We start from the raw sequence: 19,067 nt of genomic DNA on the forward strand, positions 1-19,067 counted from the left end.
TTTCACTTTAAGGCGGTTTTCACTTTACAGCGGGGCTCCGGTCCCTAACCCGCTGTATGAGCGGGGTATACCTGTATAAAAAGATAAATCATATACATAAATACAACTCTGCAATATACTTTCATTATTTATTTTGTCCCGTTTTCCTGTAATTCCATTCTGGAATTGGGAGCATTTCAGTTCCTGTTAGAAATGGAAGTGCAGAACACTGTTATATACCACACAGCCATTGGCTGCAAATTCTAGTGACCTATTTATAACTGCCTTTAATTGGCCACAGCAGAAAATGTAACATAAGTTACAACATGGCAGCTCCCATTGTTTTATAGACACTAAAACTTTACACTTAATTTATAAAAAAAATATACATCTACATGTTATTCTCATCCTAATCTTTTCTTTGAATGTATTATTTTATCTAGAATTTATTTAGCTTTTAATGTTCCTTTAATATTGGATTGATTTGTTATATTTTACTGTTGCTTTGACTTTATATGCTTCCAGGAAGGTCTTTAACCTAATTTAGGTAATTTAACCTAAATTAGCTCTTTTTATAGTTTTTGTGTTTTTAAATTGACATTATCCCTATTGAGATTGTAGTCTAAAATGTTTCATTATGAGCAGCAAAAAAACAACTTTGAAATATACTTTTATTTTTTATTTTGACCCTTTTCCTAAAATGTAATTAAAGTGATGGTAAATTTCAGATTTTAAGAATGTCTTGGTGTACAAGAAAACAGCATAATTATTTGTTTTAAAAAGTGTATATATATTTTATAATAACAATTAAAATTATAGGGAGGCGAAAAGTGAGTTTAAAATCCTTCACTTAGCACAAAATGTAGAGAAAATAACTCGTATTGTTTCCAATGCAGCAAAGGATTCTGAGTAAGATATGCAAATGAGGTTCACAATGACTAACTTTTTACTTCAGCCTGCTTTTAGGCAGACTTCCCTTTATGCCATAGCATTGCTGTATACACAGCTTTTAAGCTTAGCTAGGGTTAGTACAGTGATTCAGACCAATTCCAGGACAGCTGTTTTGTGGATTTTGCCACTCATCAGCTAGGAGTAGGTTGAATCACTGCTGGGTAAAGTTGATTTCTGGGCAAAATACAACAACAATTAAAATTATGGGGAGGCGAAAAGTGTGTTTAAAATCCTCCACTGAGCGCAAAATGTGGAGAAAATAACTCATTGTGTAGTTCATTTACAAATCTAGACAAGTCAGAAGACTTGCTTTTCCTACAGAAAACCTCTGAATACATTGTTTCCAATGCAGCAAAGGATTCTGGGTAAGATATCACTTTTCAGTGTTGTTGTATTTTGCCCAGAAATCAACTTTACCCAGCAGTGATTCAACCTACTCCCAGCTGATGACTGGTAAACACCACGAAACAGCTGTCCTGGGATTGGTCTAAATCACTGTACTAACCCTAGCTAAGCTTAAAAAGCTGTGTATACAGCAAAGCTATGGCATAAAGGGAAGTCTGCCTAAAAGCAGGCTGAATTAAAAAAGTTAGTCCTTGTGAGCCTCATTTGCATATCTTACCCAGAATCCTTTGCTGCATTGGAAACAATGTATTCAGAGGTTTTCTATGGGAAAAGCAAGACTTCTGATTTGTCTAGATTTGTAAATGAACTACACAACGAGTTATTTTCTCTAAATCATATTTTATAATAAAAGATTTTTTAATCCTTCTTGGTATCTTCTATTCTTCAACTCTCCTTAATTTTCTCCTTTGGCTAGCTTGTGACATAGAGAGCAATCCCACCCACTCACCACATAGGCTTCCTAAGGGCTGGACTTTAAAAGTGTCATATGACACACGCACCGATTGGATGTTCCTTTGAATTGTCAAAAAAAAAAAAAAGACTTCTTCCCAGTGGGCCAGTATAACATTGCAATAGAAGCATTACTATAGGCATGGATTTAACCCTTCACAGATAGATTAAGAAGAAAAAAAAGTACACATATATAATGGCAAAGATTACATATATTGCATTTGATTAGCTAAAGTTTACCATCACTTTAAATAAATTGTGACCTTTCAAATTCCTGTTAAACATAATATTTATTTAAAAAAAAACATACATGTACATATTATTCTCAGGCTAATGTTTAATTTTAATATATCATTCTATTTAGCATTTATTTAGTGTTTAATATCCCTTTAAATAGATTTTCCTGTTATATGATCTATTAATTCAAGCATTTTTAGTAATTAAACCAGCAACTCATACAATGGATTGGAATGGTTTGGCAAAATATTACTCGAGCTTGAATATCCATATGCTGATGAATTGGTAAAAGAGCTGCCCTTACTGAACCTATATTTCTACTACCTGCATCTGTTGCAATAAATTGAAATTAAACATTTCCCCCTAAACTTAGAGCGGAATTGCATCTCCAAAGCTACCTTTGCGCTTTCCACAGTATTTAGAGGTCATTTTAAATTTCAACAATTCAGTTCAATATTCAAAGGTATCACTCACCTCACTTGAATTTCCTGAACATATTTCTGGGATGTCACAGTCATTTACTGCTTCTCGACATAATATTCCATCTGATTTAAACTTCAAAAGAATCAACAAACATGTGTGTACATTAACTTATATGAAACAAAACATTCATATAAAAATACTATGTAAAGGAACTGCTTTTGTAGAAAAAAAACTAAGAAATTCTGTTGATAAGACCCGCAGTGGTATTATTGTACCACCTTTTAATGTGTCACAACAAACTTTAGTAAACACTCCACAATTTGCCATGTTGTATTTTGGTAAAAGGAAACAAAAGTATATATAATTTGTTCTTGTTTATCTTTTATGTTAAATTGATATGACACCCACGTTTTCTTTCATGATTCAGATGCAGCATGTAATTTTAAGAAACTTTCTAATTTACTCCTCTTATCAATTTCTATTAGTTCTCTTGGTATCTTTATTTGAAAAGTAAGAATGTAAGCTTAGGAGCCGGCCCATTTTTGGCTCAACACGGGGTAGAGCTTGCTGATTGGTGGTTAAATGTAGCCACCAATCAGCAAGCGCTACCCAGGGTGCTAAACCAAAAATGTCCGGCTCCTAAACTTACTTTTCATTCCTACTTTTTCAAATAAAGATACCAAGAGAACAAAGAGAAATCGCTAATAGGAGTAAATTAGAAAGTTGCTTAAAATTGCATGATCTATCTGAATCATGAAAGAAAAAAATTTGGGTTTATTATCACCCTTTAATAATTTTCTTTGTTGCTCTATAGATCTTATTCATATATATACACATTACTGTGCAAAAGTCTTAGGCTATCATTAGATTTGTTGTTTTTAATGACCATGCATATTTATTTTCCGGTCTCTTTATTAAAATACAAACAGAAAACACAGGAAATATGTACACAAAGTATAAAAAAACAAGTTTCAGAACAAAATGGCTTCTTCAGGTGAAAGTCAATATTTAGTGTGATCTCCCTTGGCAATAAGCACCTCTTGAACTCTTTTGGGGAGACTGTCCTAAAGTTTTCTGAAGTAATCTTCTGGTATATTATACCAGGCTTCTCTCAGCACTTCACAGAGTTCTTCTTTAAATTTAGTTTTTGTTTTTTTCTTTCTCTGTCCAGGCGATTCCATACTGCATCTATTATATTCAGGTCTAGACTCTGTGGAGGCCAGTCCATGACTGTCAGTGTTTTATCAGCTGTTTTTCTCTCCCAATATGAGTTCACTGCATTAGCAGTGTGCTTGGGATCGGGATTGTTATCATGCTGAAAAATAAAACCAGAAGGAATGGCATAATGAATTAAAACATGTTTGCACTTTTCAGCATTCATAATCCCATCAATTCGGACAATATCGCCAACAACACTGGCAACAATGCAGCCCCAAACCAGGACAGACCCTCCACCACGTTTCAGTTAAGGCCGCAAGCACTCATTCTTCCATCTCTCTCCAACTTTTCTTCACACTATCAGGCCCATTTATCAAAGGGCTTGCGGACCTGATCCGACACTGCGGATCAGGTCCGCAAGACCTCGCTAAATGCGGAGAGCAATACGCTCTCCGCATTTAACATTGCACCAGCAGCTCACAAGAGCTGCTGGTGCAACGCCGCCCCCTGCTGACTCGCGGCCAATCGGCCGCCAGCAGGGAGCTGTCAATCAACCCGATCGTATTCGATCGGGTTGATGTCCGGCGATTCCTGTCCGCCTGTTCAGAGCAGGCGGACAGGGTTATGGAGCATCGGTCTTTAGACCGCTGCTTCATAAGTTGTGTTTCTGGCGAGTCTGAAGACTCGCCAGAAACACGGCCCTTCAAGCTTCGTACGGAGCTTGATAAATGGGCCTGATATTGTCGACGACTGGACCCTAAAATTTCAAACTTTGATTTGTCACTTTTTTCTACTTTCATTCCAATCTTTGTGAGCTTTAGCATATCTTAGCCTTTTTACCCTGTTCCCTTTCTGAAATGTGGTTTCTTGGCTGCTACCATTCCACAAGGACCATTCCTGATTAAGCTTCTTCAGTAGACAGAAGAAGGGTCAACTTGGCATCCCGATGAAGCTGCCAGATTCTGAACCAGGTCCTTGGTTGACTTTTTCCGGTCTCTCAAAGAAACTTCTCATCTGTTTTCTAAAGTTTTCTTGGCCTTCTAGTCCTTTTTTGTCCTTGACCTCCCCTGGTTCTTCAAATTTCTCTATAACAGCTTGAATACCACATCTTGAGTATCCAGTTTGTTTGCTGATTTCTCTTTGAGAATGGCCTTGCTGATGCAAAAAAATACAGGTGTTAGCAATGACATTAATTAGGGTTCCATTCTATTTAGGTTTCTGAGAGCCAGGTTCCTGCTATTGCTCAAATCTAAGGGGAGGTCACAATAAATACTTGCCACGTTAGCCTATAGAAGCAGTTTTTCTGACTTTTTTCTTTTTTTTAATACTGCATACAAATATACTGTATTCTAATAAAGAGAATAAACAATAAAGAAATAATTATATATGGTCATTATACCATTGCTAAAACAACAAATCTAATGGTGGCCTAAGACTTTTGCACAGTACTGTATGTATGTATATATATATATATATATATATATATATATATATATATAGGCTCCCATGTACAATCTAGCGGGTGGACAAAGCTCCCTATTTGGGAACCTGCCAGACTGCTTTCAAAGTGAATGGGCAGTGGATGCTATACGTCCGCTGCCTGCATATACTATTCCAAAAGGACTTCTTCATGCAACACTGCCCCCTGCTCTCATGCAAGACCAGCGCCTATCAATCACCCTGAACAAATATGTTCTGGGTGATTTATTTCTGGTCAGAGGTGGTGGAGACGGTAAGAATCAGCGGTTGTATGACCACTGCTTCTTACATTACTTTAAGCAGATTTGCATGAGTGAGTCTGCCCTGCATTTGCTCTAAAGCAGCATCCGCTGCTTAGTAAATGTAACCCATAGACATCATTATATATTGAGCAATTTAAGAATCTTTGGTTAGAGCACTCTTAAATATTAGAAACAACAAGTTACCCCTATATTTTTACTAAACTTTCCTTCAGAAGCTTAGGAACCTTTGACCCCCGACAGACTGAAAGCAAAATACAATACTTAATACACAACTCACAGTTGTGCGCCACAATATTATATTTTAGACATCATTTAGTTATATATTAATGCAGTTTATTTTACCTTACACATTGAGCAGCACAACCCATCACTGCACTGGGATCCTTGTGTTAAAGTGCATTTCTCACAACATTCCCCTCCCTCAGCCGCACACTCCTAAAAAAAAGAGAGCAAACATAAACCCATAGAAATGGAAACAGAACCAAATACTTACTCAGTAAAATTATAGTTTAAAACAAAATTTTGGCAGTGTTCAAAAGAATAAAATTTACCAACTTTTTTAATTATAAAAAAAATATAAAAATCATTTACCTACGTAACCATATATACTGAGATTAGAACATTATTTTTTTTTATTAAATGAGAACATTTAGGTTTAAAGGAACATTAAACACTAAATACATTCTATAAACATAGTACTGAGGTTATTCCCAGCCTCTTTCTAGTCTGGTTGCCGCCATGTTGAAATCTAGCTCTTATTGCATTTTAGTACCAACACATTTACACATGTGCAGCAACTATCCTACAGATCCCTCCAATGAAACCTAGGTTCCAAAATGGTGGCATCCATAATTAGAGGAAGGTGCATGAAGGTGTTAGTGTTTAATATCCTTTAAAAAATGATTACTATATTTAGTCTTTATCTGCTTGTGATTATGCTTTCTTATAAGTCTTAAAGTATAGATGCCCAAACTATTGCCAGAGGGTGAAGGTTTTTGTGATCTTAAGCACCAACGAGAGGAAAAACCAGACACTAGTAATTTGTTACTAAAAAAGCACATCCACACATCATATTGAGTAATTAAGCATGTACAGTATATTTGTACCAAATGCATCACATTAGGTAATTAAGCATGTATATATGTACAAAATACATCACATTAGGTAATTAAGTATGTATATTTGTACCAAATACATCACATTAGGTAATTAAGCATGTATATTTGTACCAAATACATCACATTAGGTAATTAAGTATGTATATTAATACCAAATACATCACATTTGGTAATTAAGCATGTATATTTGTACCAAATACATCACATTAGGTAATTAAGCATGTATATTTGTACCAAATACATCACATTAGGTAATTAAGTATGTATATTTGTACCAAATACATCACATTAGGTAATTAAGTATTTTTATCTGTACCAAATACATCACATTAGGTAATTAAGTATGTATATTTGTACCAAATACATCACATTAGGTAATTAAGTATGTATATTTGTACAAAATACACCTCATTAGGTAATTAAGCATGTACAGTATCTCACAAAAGTGACTACACCCCTCACATTTTTGTAAATAATTTATTATATCTTTTCATGTGAAAGCAATGAAGAAATAACACTTTGCTACAATGTAAAGTAGTGAGTGTACAGTCTATATAACAGTGTAAATTTGCTGTCCCCTCAAAATAACTCAATACACAGCCATTAATGTCTAAACCGTTGGCAGCAAAAGTGAGTACACCCCTAAGTGGAAATGTCCGAATTAGGCCCAATTAGCCATTTTCCCTCCCCGGTGTCATGTGATTCGTTACAAGGTCTCAGGTGTGAATGGGGAGCAGGTGTGTTAAATTTGGTGTTATCGCTCTCACACTCTCTCATACTGGTCACTGGAAGTTCAACATGGCACCTCATGGCAAAGAACTCTGAGGATCTAAAAAAAAAGAATTGTTGCTCTACATAAAGATGGCCTAGGCTGTAAGAAGATTGCCAAGACCCTGAAACTGAGCTGAAGCTCAGTGGGCAAGACCATACATTAGTTTCCCAGGACAGGTTCCATTCAGAACAGGCCTCACCATGGTCAACCAAAGAAGTTGAATGCACATGCTCAGCATCATATCCAGAGGTTGTCTTTGGGAAATAGATGTATGAGTTCTGCCAGCATTGCTGCAGAGGTTGAAGGGGTGGGGGGTCAGCCTGTCAGTGCTCAGACCATACGCTGCACACTACATCAAATTGGTCTGCATGGCTGTCATCACAGAAGGAAGCCTCTTCTAAAGATAATGCACAAGAAAGCCTGCAAACTGTTTGCTGAAGACAAGCAGACTAAGGGCATGGATTACTGGAACCATGTCCTGTGGTCCGATGAGACCAAGATAAACGTATTTGGTTTAGATGGTGTCAAGCGTGTGTGGCAGCAACCAGGTGAGGAGTACAAAGACAAGTGAGTTTTGCCTACAGTCAAGCATGGTGGTGAGAGTGGTCTGGGCCTGCATGAGTGCTGCTGGCACTAGGGAGCTACAGTTCATTGAGGAAACCATGAATGCCAACATGTACTGTGACATACTGAAGCAGAGCATGATCCCCTACCTTCAGAGACTGGACCGCAGGCAGTATTCCAACATGATAACGACCCCAAACACACCTCCAAGACGGCCACTGTCTTGCTAAAGAAGCTGAGAGTAAAGGTGATGGACTGCTCAAGCTTGTCTCCAGACCTAAACCATATTGTGCATCTGTGGGGCATCCTCAAATGGAAGGTGGGGGAGCGCAAGGTCTCTAACATCCACCATCTCTGTGATGTTGTCATGGAGGAGTGGAAGAGGACTCCAAGTGGCAACCTGTGAAGCTCTGGTAAAACTCCATGCCCAAGAGGGTTAAGGCAGTGCACTTTGGGCCCAATTTGGACATTTCCACTTAGGGGTGTACTCACTTTTGATGCCAACGGTTTAGACATTAATGGCTGAGTGTTGAGATATTTTGAGGGGACAGCAAATTTACACTGTTATACAGGCTGTACACTCACTAATTTACATTGTAGCAAAGTGTCATTACTTTAGTGTTGTCACATGAAAAGATATAATAAAATATTTACAAAATGTGAGGGGTGTACTCACTGTTGTGAGATACTGTATATTTGTACCAAATACATCACATTAGGTAATTAAGCGTGTATATTTGTACAAAATACATCACATAAGGTAATTATGCATGTATATTTGTACAAAATACATCACATAAGGTAATTATGCATGTATATCTGTACCAAATACATCACATTAGATAATTAAGTGTGTATATCTGTACCAAATACATCACATTAGGTAATTAAGCGTGTATACCTGTACCAAATACATCACATTAGGTAATTAAGCGTGTATACCTGTACCAAATACATCACATTAGGTAATTAAGCGTGTATACCTGTACCAAATACATCACATTAGGTAATTAAGCGTGTATACCTGTACCAAATACATCATATTAGGTAATTAAGCGTGTATATCTGTACCAAATACATCACATTAGGTAATTAAGCATGTATACCTGTACCAAATACATCACATTAGGTAATTAAGCGTGTATATCTGTACCAAATACATCAGATTAGGTAATTAAGTATGTATATTTGTACCAAATACATCACATTAGGTAATTAAGCGTGTATATTTGTACCAAATACATCACATTAGGCAATTAAGTATGTATATTTGTACCAAATACATCACATTAGGTAATAAAGCGTGCATATTTGTACCAAATGTTGTAAATATCAGTAGAATATACTACATTTTAAATAAAAACGTGATTACAGTATATCTTAGTATTATTGTGTAAGTGTAATGTAATGTGACTACTCAGCCAATCCCATTATTAGTAAATGTCATCATTACAGATAAAGATATATTTTTTACATAGAAATGATGTGGTAAAGACCATGTAGCATATTTTTATAACGTAAACAGTTAAATTGCTCTTTTATTACTGGGACTCATGCTTAGAATTCAGATCTAAATGTATTAAGGTACAGGTCTATGGAAATATTTAAGGGACATGAAACCCAAACATTTTCGTTCATGATTCAGATAGACAATATAATTTTAAACAACTTTTCAATTTACTTCTATTTTCTGATTTGCTTCATTCTCTTGGTATCCTTTCTTAAAAAAAGAAGCAGCAATACACTACTGGGAGCTAGCTTAATGCATTGGGTGAGCCAATAATGAGACATATATATCCAGCCACCAATCAGCAGCTTCTGAGTCTACATAGGTATAATTTTCAACAAAGGATATCAACCGAACAAAACAAATTAGATCATAGAAGTAAATTGGAAAAAACCCACGCTCTATCTGAATCATAAAAGAAAAAAAGGGGTTCAATGTCCGTTTAAGTTATATATGTATAATCAAGCTTTACAAATAGGCAGATGTCCAAAAAGTCCTTCAAATAAAATGTTGTCATTATAATACATTTTTGCTTTTCTTACTGTTCACCTACCGCAAAAGAACCACAGTCACATTCTTCTCCGGCTTCTACAAAGCCATTGCCGCATTCTGGAGAATCCAAAAGCTATTGAATAAAAACAAAAGTGATTTGAAAGAATATTTGATTAAAATTGAGGGGCACATAAATGATGTAGCCCTGATGCTTGCAGTTGTTTTTAGATGTATATGAATGTACTGTATATAAATACACAAATAATAAAATATAGAAGGGCTGCATTTTCTAAGAATTTCATTAGTGGTCATTTTTCCCTTTGACTTTAACTGCTTAGCGTTTGCTACCATAAGGCCTATGAATATCCCCTTGATGAGCCTGCAATCACTTATTTTTTCTGTTCATTTCATCCACTAGCACTGCAATATTAACCTGTGCTACACAAAATCTCTTTTACTAGGGCTGGTGCCTCCACAAGACCAGATGTTCACCATACGGCACCACTGAATGGGAGGAGCACAGAGTCACACTGCAGCAAGGAAAGAATTGTGTTTTTTTTAGGGTTCTTTTTCTTTAAGTACCAACCTGACTCCTTATGGCTTTCCAAAATAGCCCATGTGAGAGAAAGCAAGGGAGGAGGCACCTTTGTGCTTCAACAAAAAATCTATACAATAATGTTATAGCCAATTTTATACTGCATCCAAAGCTATAAGCCTGTTTGTGCAAAGCGCACAGGCACACATACACCGGATGTATGACACCCTCTAATTATTGCGTTCAGGTATTGCAGCCACACCCACTGCTAACAGGTGCATACAATCCAGCACATAGCCATTAAATCTCTATAGTTCAATATTGGCAGCACAATAGCTCAGTGACTTTAAACATGTCATAGAATAATGCCACCTTTGGCACAAGTCAGTTTGTGAAATATCTGACCTACTAGATCCTGCCCCCTCAACTGTATGTGGTATTATTGTCAAGTGGAAGCGTCTAGGGATAACAACAGCCCAGAAAGAAAGTGGTAGACCTCACAAACTCACAGAGCGGTGCTGCCGAATGCTGAAGAGAAAAAAAAAAAGACGCATTCAACTGAGACAGAACAAAAGCTGGAAAACTGCTGTGCTTCCCCACAAGGCCAGTGCCACTTAGGGGTGCAGTCTCTTTTAGTGCTAAAAATATTCACACTAATACTGTTATATGTGTCAGTCAATGAACATTAACAAAGCTGTGTGTGTGTCGGTATCCATCTTCTGCAAGATTTTATTAAATGAACATTAAACTCAACAATTCAACATCTTCCTGTAAAAAATCAAGAGAAATTAACACCATTACAGTGTACATTCATTATTTATTTTGCCTGTTTTTGCTGTAATATACCTCTGAAAATTGCCAATGGGCTTGGCTGTATCTTTCGCCTACAACACCCTAAACAGTGATTCTTCAGCTCAGAACAGCAGCTCATTTAAAGGGACAGTCAACACCAACAATTTGAATGTCTAAAAAGATAGATAATACCTCTACAACCTATTCCCCCAGTTTTGCACAACCAACATTGTTATATTAATATACTTTATAACATTTAAACCTCTAAATTTCTGCCTGTTTCTATGCCACTACAGACAGCCTCTTATCACATGCATTGTTATTAGCTTTTCACAACAGGGGAGTGCTAGTTCATTGTGCTCACGCCTGTGGGTTGTGGATGACTGCACTAATTTGCTAAAATGCAAGTCAATAGATTAAAAATGTGATCAGAGGGCTGTCAAAAGAGGCTTAGATACAAGGTAATCACATAGGTTAAACGTATATTAATATAACCATGTTGGCTGTGCAAAACTGGGGAATAGGTAATAAAGGGATTATCTATCTTTTTAAACAATAAAATTATTGGAGTTTACTGTCCCTTTAATCTTCTCTTAACTGGCTACAGCAAAGGAGATCAGGAACATAATTTCCACCAGGATTTTCAAGAGGATTATCCCTGAATTGCTGTTTATTTGCAAAGCTGTACTAACAAACCAACCTTAAACATTTCTAGTACAATGCAGCGCTTAATTAAGTTTAATGCACTTTTTTCCATGTATATTTACATACCTTTAAGGGCTTATTGAACAGACATGCTCCACCACCACTGCTCAGAAATTCATGATATTCTTCAATATTACACTGTGAAAATTTGCTTGGTAGATAATAACTGAAAAACAATAATATTATGGTTTTTAAGTTCAGTGTAATAATTAGTTACATAAAATAATGACTTTGGTTCAAACTAAAATGGGTTTTTAAAATATTTATGATGTGGCACCTTAAAGGGACATGAAACCCAAAATGTTTCTTTCATGATTCAGATATAGGGGTAGATTTATCATAGTGCGAGTGGACATGATACGATGTAGCATATCATGTCCGCTGCACATCGATAAATGCCAACAGCACGGAAACAGGAGCATCAAGCTCCATACGGAGCTTGATAAATCGGCCCCATAGAATACAATTTTAAAAAAAGTTTCCAATGTACTTGTTTTATCAAATTAGCTTCATTCTCTTATTATTCTTTGTTGAAGAGATATCTAAAATAGGTAGAGTGCACATGTCTGGGACACAACATGACAGGAAAAAGTGCAGCCATCTAGTGCTCTTGCTAATGTATAACATTGTTGCCATATAGTGCTGCAGACACGTGCACACTCCTGAGCTTACCTTCCTGCTTTTTTAACAAGGATAACAAAGGGAAAAAAAATAAAATTTGATAACAAAAGAAAGTTGTTTACAATTCTATGTTCTATCTGAATCCTGAAAGAAACATGTTGGGTTTTATGTCCCTTTAATATTTTAGTATTTCTATTAGTAAATTATTACCACATTAAAGAACTCAAATTAGTAAGGGCTGGTGCTTAAAGGAGCAGAATTATATAACATTAGCTTAGCACCAGCTTTTTAATACAAAGGATTAGAGAGATATTTTACAACGAAAATTAAATTTTACAGAATCCGGCTCCGGGCTCTTTTGAGCGGGTCTGTTTTTTTTCTTCCGAAGCGCATCGCGGGCATGCTGTCTAGTCACAATGCGCCCGATCGCGCTATTAAACTCAATGTAGTTTGCTCCCGCTCTGGTAGCGGGCTACATTGAGTTTAATAGCGCAATCGAGCCGGCTGTGACTAGACAGCGTGCCCACGATGCGCTTAGGAGTTAAAAACAGACCCGCTCAGAAGAGCCAGGAGCCGGGTTGTGTAAAATTACATTTTTATTGTAAAATATCTCTCTAATCCATTGCTTTAGAAAGCTGGCACTAAGATAATGTTATATAATTCTGCACTATGTGCAAAATTATATAACATTATTTGCTAGGTTTACTGCCCCTTTAAAATGCTTGACTCTAGGATCATTACCATAACTTTGGGACAAGTAGCACTTCTACTATCTATCTATCTATCTATCTATCTGTTTATATATATATATATATATATATATATATCATTTAATCTATTTAGATAACTGATAGATGATAGATAATAATCATTAGATCATTGATAGATTACATAATTGGTAGAGTAGATAATAATCTATAATCTAATCTGTTGATTGGCTACCTATCTACTGATCTGTCTCTCAGTCTCTATATATCAGTAATAAATACATAAAATTGGGAAAGAACAAACTAAAAGAAGGGGTTTGAAATTAGCACTCTTCCCTAAAGGATAAATTACAATGATTACTTAAAATCCATACACTTTAATCTTATTGATTTAAAAAAAGAAAGGAGAATAAAGATTCTCCGGATATGTACCAAGTCAAGTTAAACTAAAAGCAAATAATGTGCAATCACCCCCCTGTTTCCTGGCCGATATCAGCAGCTGTCGGCATCAGGTGACAGGGGTGAGAGACATAGGTAATATTTTAGGTATAACAATAACAAACGCGTTTCGGCTGTCTAAGCAGCCTTTTTCAAAGTTACGAAAATTGACAAACTGAAGCCCGGGTGTCACCCGGTTATATACACTGTGTGGTTCTTGTTCTAACCAATCAAAGGACGCCTGTTCATATGCCGCCCACTCCTCCGCCAATCAGACTGCAGATATTATTAAACCATTCAATACCTCAGCTAATCTATTTAGATAACAGATAGATAGATAGATAGATACACAAATATATAAAGTAGATTCAATTACTGATTATTTACATAATAGGTAGAGTAGATAATCTATAATCTAATCTGTTGATTATCTAATCTGTTGATCTATTTATTGATCTATCTATATATCAGCTAATCTACTAAAATAACTAATATATAGATAGACTAATAGATAATAGATTAGATTATTGATTGATTACATAATCTGTAGCGTAGATAATAATCTATAAACTAATCTGTTTAGATACCTATCTACTGATCTGTCTTTCTATATATCATCTAATTTATTTACATGATTGACAGCTAGATAATTTATTAATAGATTATATCATTAATAATCTATTATCTAATCTATCAACTTTCTAACAACTTTCTTCTTTAGAGATGAAAGATTATGTTGTTGTTTTGTTTTTTACATTTTACTAAATTGATATATAGATATATTTTGGAGCTTTCAAAATTCACAAGCCACTTCATCAAGTACAAAGATCACAGCATTTTAAAAGCAAACAAACTATGTGCTGTTTGAGATCACAGAGCACAGTGTCAGTATGGTATCCAAGTACAAAACAATTCAGTGACTCATGAGGAGTTTAGATGTAGCAGACAATATATTAAACAATAATCAGCTTGGAACATCTAAGAGAATGGTAAATTGTATGCTGAATGCTACTAAAGGTTAAGCTATCAGTATTACAATGCTTATAGAAAAACAATTTAGGACAATGTTAAATTAATACATGATCTATTTTGTGAAAGCACTTGAAGTGTGGGGATTTATCATGGCCATCATTTACTTTCTCTTTAATCTTTTGTATCATTAAGTAACTTCCTTCTCTACTATCGTTTGTTCTTAGAGGTTGCTGAATACCAAGTAAGGCATCATCATATTATTATGATCAAGCCAAGCAATAGCACTTAAAGGACAACAAGTAATAGCCAACATCAATGAGCAGGCCATGTGTTAGCAAAAACACAGGTTATAAATAGGCATCAAGGACTCACCCTTAATATCAGGGAAAATAAGTGTAGTGGTGCTTGCAAGACATCTGTTTGCTATGCTAATTAGCATGAATACTTTAAAGCAGGGATGGGCAGACTTTTGTAAGGAAAGGGCTAACTCAAATTTTATTCTGTGACATGGTCACCTAACTAAAAAAAAAAGCACCAGTCATATGATTCACCATCATTGGTCAGCTCATATGTCATTCATTTTGCAATCCATTCACTGCACTTGTAGCAGCCTTCAGTCTCTCCCTTTTATTTCATGCTTACCTTTGCTCCCCATTACATCAATACTCCCAGTACTTATTTATGAATTACAGATGTCTTATTAAATGATAAATAAGAGCAGGTACATACACGTTTTGCGCTAACCTGTCAGTCTCACCTACAATACCAGCAGTGAACAAGCTAAACCTCTCAGACACTGCAGAGAACTGCATAGCCACGCCCATCAGTCCCTGCCATTTCATTCTATTCCCCAATTGCCAAACCACTATTTGCATTTTGTCAAATCACTTTTCCTGGGTGGAGGTGTTCTCAGTTTGACTTGCTCCCAAGATAAATGTATCACTTCACTCCTTTATGCCTGGAGTTGGTGTGGACACTGACTTGGAATTCTGAGGAGTGTGTGGTCTGACAGTGCTTGAATCTGAGTGCTGTATAGCAGACGGACATAAGTAGATCCTATGTAAAGTCAGATCTGCTTATGTCCATCTGCTATACAGCACTGTCAGATTCAAGCACTCTCAGACCACACACTCCCTCCTCAGATAGAATTCCAAGTCAGTGTCCATGCCCAGTCCATAATAATTAGACAAAATGCAAAAAGACTGGTTCAGCTATTGCGGAATAAAAAGACAGTTTGAGCTATAATGCAGGTGCTGGTTAGACCATATACTGCAGATCTGGGCTTTTCCCAGTGTAAATATACCGGCTTTTCCTGGGTGGAGGTGTTCTCAGTTTCACTTGCTCCCAAGACTAATTTATGATGGGCGTGGCTATGTGGTTCTCTGGTTTAGATCATCCCATCATAGACCTCTATCGCAGCACTGATGTATCAGTTTAGATTAGAATGTGAGTGTCAGCCGGCAATTGACTGTAGGGTTTTAGAGTGACATGCAGCAGCCGCACTTGTTAGAAATATACACAGAGGCTATACAGCAGTCTACATAAGTAAGAGATAGATTTCTCAAAACATCTACGGTGGAGAAATCTTTCTCTTACTATGCAGACTTGACATCTTGCCCACCCCTGCTTTAAATGGACAGTCAACACCAGAATTTTTGTTGTTTAAAAATATAGATATTCCGTTTATTACCCATTCCCCAGTTTTGCATAACCAACACAGTTATAATAATACACTTTTTACCTCTGTGATTACCTTGTATCTAAGCTTCTGCTGATTGCCCTTTTATTTCAGTTCATTGACAGACTTGCATTTTATCCAATCTGTGCTGACTCCTTAGGTAACTTCACGTGCGTGAGCTCAATGTTATCTATATGACACACATGAACTAACGCTCTCTAGTGGTGAAAAACTGTCAAAATGCATTTACATAAGAGGCGGTCTTTAAAGGGCCATGGTACCCAAATGTTGAAACACTTAAAAGTGATGCAGCATAGCTGTAAAAAGCTGACTAGAAAATATCACCTGAACATCTCTATGTAAAAAAGTAAGATATTTTACCTCAAAAATTCCTCAGTAGCCAAATCCCATTGTAAAGGACTTCTAAGCAGCAAATCAGTATGTCTGTCCCAGGACAGCTAAGGGAGTGAGCTTACGTGCACACTCATCTTATTTCCCTATTCAGTTTAAGGAAGTTTACTATGAAATCTCATGAGCAACAGCTGAAGTATATTTTTTTACACAGAACTTACTCTGCTGATCTGAGGAGATTGTGAGGTAAAATATCTTCCTTTTTTTACATAGAGATGCTCATGTGATATTTTCCTGTCAGTTTTTTACAGTTATACTGCAACAGTTTCAGGTGATTTAGCATAGGAATATTATGTCCCTTTAAGGTCTAAGAAATTAGCATATGAGTCTATCTAGGTTTAGCTTTCAACTAAAAATGCCAAGAGAACAAAGCAAAGTTGGTGATAAAAGTAAATTGGAAATTTGTATAATCCTATGCGCATGCAGTGTGACATGGCTGTGATATATATAATAGTGAAAATTAGTTTATGCATAGAATCCTGTATCTATTTTTATATAACGGCTCTCATAGAAAGCAACAATTGTGGCATTACTTGAGAGCTGGAGTTGGTCTCAGTTACAGGAGCAAAGTGCAGGTAGTGAGGCCAATGCTGTAAATTGTGTTATTTGTTGCCTGAATGTCAAAAATGATACTGTCACAAAAAGTACACCAATAGAGGCACAGGAAGTTATAATACATGGGCTCTGAAAACACTGTTTGGTACTTGGTTATTCTTTGAAGATGTTCTTCGCATTCTTCTTCTTGACCTCCCTTTTCTGGTGTGAGCTTGGCCTGTTTGATGGATTTATCCTGTTGCCTTCCTGTTTGTCTGTTCCTGACTAACTTCCTGGCTTTTGACCCATGGATCTGTGTTTTAGATAATTCCTCTATATCTTCCCAGTGCTACTTTACCCAGATACAAACTCAAGTTCTTGATCTCTGCCTGACTACTCTAATTACTCCTATGATACTGCAGCCTGGTTCCTGATAACCACTCTTGTTACAGACCTTGGCCTGTTCCTGACTTCTGCTTCAAGTTCATATCCTGCAAAAAAGTACCTTTTCTGTATCTATATACACATATACAATAGATATAAAGACATACAGACCAACAGACAGAACAACAGACACGCTACAACCTTGTTTTGCTCCCCTGCTGGCATATAGACAGGTAAATCAGATACATTAGACTACTATTTAACAGAAGGCACTTTTATTAATAATGAGAAAGATTGTTTCAAATGTACAGAATGGCAGGATGTGTGACATCTTCATCTACGCCCACACTTTGGAAGGAAATATGATACATAAATTACATGTCTTGTCATTTGCTTAGAAGAGATTGATATAAGATTTTATATAAGTAGGTGGGGCTCTGCGTATATACGTATTAAATAGTGTATATTCAAGACAAAATGTGATGATTTCTTGATAAAATATAATTTATTAATTATCTGTTACAGATCTGTATACTTTACATAATTCTGTTTTTATCACCTTATCTACTGTTTTTTTCATATATCCAGCATCACAAAGCACCACACAAGAAAAAGAGCTCTGTAATCTACCAGTCACAAGAAATAAAGGTTTAAGGCTGTTTAATGTTAAATAAACAAATAAGCTTAATTTCTTACGATAGATAGATTGATAGATAGATAGATAGATAGATAGATAGATAGATAGATGATAAGAGTGTTCTCACCAGGACCTTTTTAGTGGGTGCACTATCCATCTGATTTTATTGACCACACAGCTAAAAGTTTAGCTAATATTAATCTAAAATGAGCTAATATTAATTTGTATTGTAAAAATATCATTAAATACATTTAAATACATAATTAATTAGTGCTTTGGATAGGAGATATATTAATAATATTAGAAAATATTACACTGCCACATCCGACTACTTCATAATGCCACCCAGCTTGCAAATTTTTCTATGGAGAACACTGAGATATAAATATTGCAGCTTTGTATGTCCTTTAATTTTAAGAGATAGGGATATGATTAGCCTGACCTATAACAAAAGCCACTACACTGACCTTTATGAAATTAGCCTCACAGATATTATATTTTCTACTGTGTGCATTACGTTGTTTTATAACAACAATAGCATGTAAATATAGTAATGGACACACACAGGTGGCCCTCAGTTACACTGGGATTCCGGTGCTGAAGAAACAGAATGTGTAATATCTCATTTTGGGTGTATACTATCGATGATGTACAGGGAGTGCAGAATTATTAGGCAAATGAGTATTTTGACCACATCATCCTCTTTATGCATGTTGTCTTACTCCAAGCTGTATAGGCTCGAAAGCCTACTACCAATTAAGCATATTAGGTGATGTGCATCTCTGTAATGAGAAGGGGTGTGGTCTAATGACATCAACACCCTATATCAGGTGTGCATAATTATTAGGCAACTTC

The 19,067-nt window shown here is 36.0% G+C and overlaps 1 protein-coding gene across 1 annotated transcript in view; it reads right to left on the minus strand.

Annotated features, from left to right (window-relative positions):
* The window catches only part of ADAM22 (ADAM metallopeptidase domain 22), a 707,952-nt gene that overhangs the window by 197,317 nt on the left and 491,568 nt on the right, over positions 1-19,067 (minus strand). The window contains 4 exon segments of the mRNA XM_053713991.1: positions 2,497-2,577; positions 5,688-5,780; positions 9,860-9,931; positions 11,897-11,996. Of these exon segments, the coding sequence (XP_053569966.1) occupies positions 2,497-2,577; positions 5,688-5,780; positions 9,860-9,931; positions 11,897-11,996 (346 nt within the window).

This window comes from Bombina bombina, chromosome 5 (genome assembly GCF_027579735.1).
Source record: "Bombina bombina isolate aBomBom1 chromosome 5, aBomBom1.pri, whole genome shotgun sequence".
NCBI classification, from domain to species: Eukaryota; Metazoa; Chordata; class Amphibia; order Anura; family Bombinatoridae; genus Bombina; species Bombina bombina.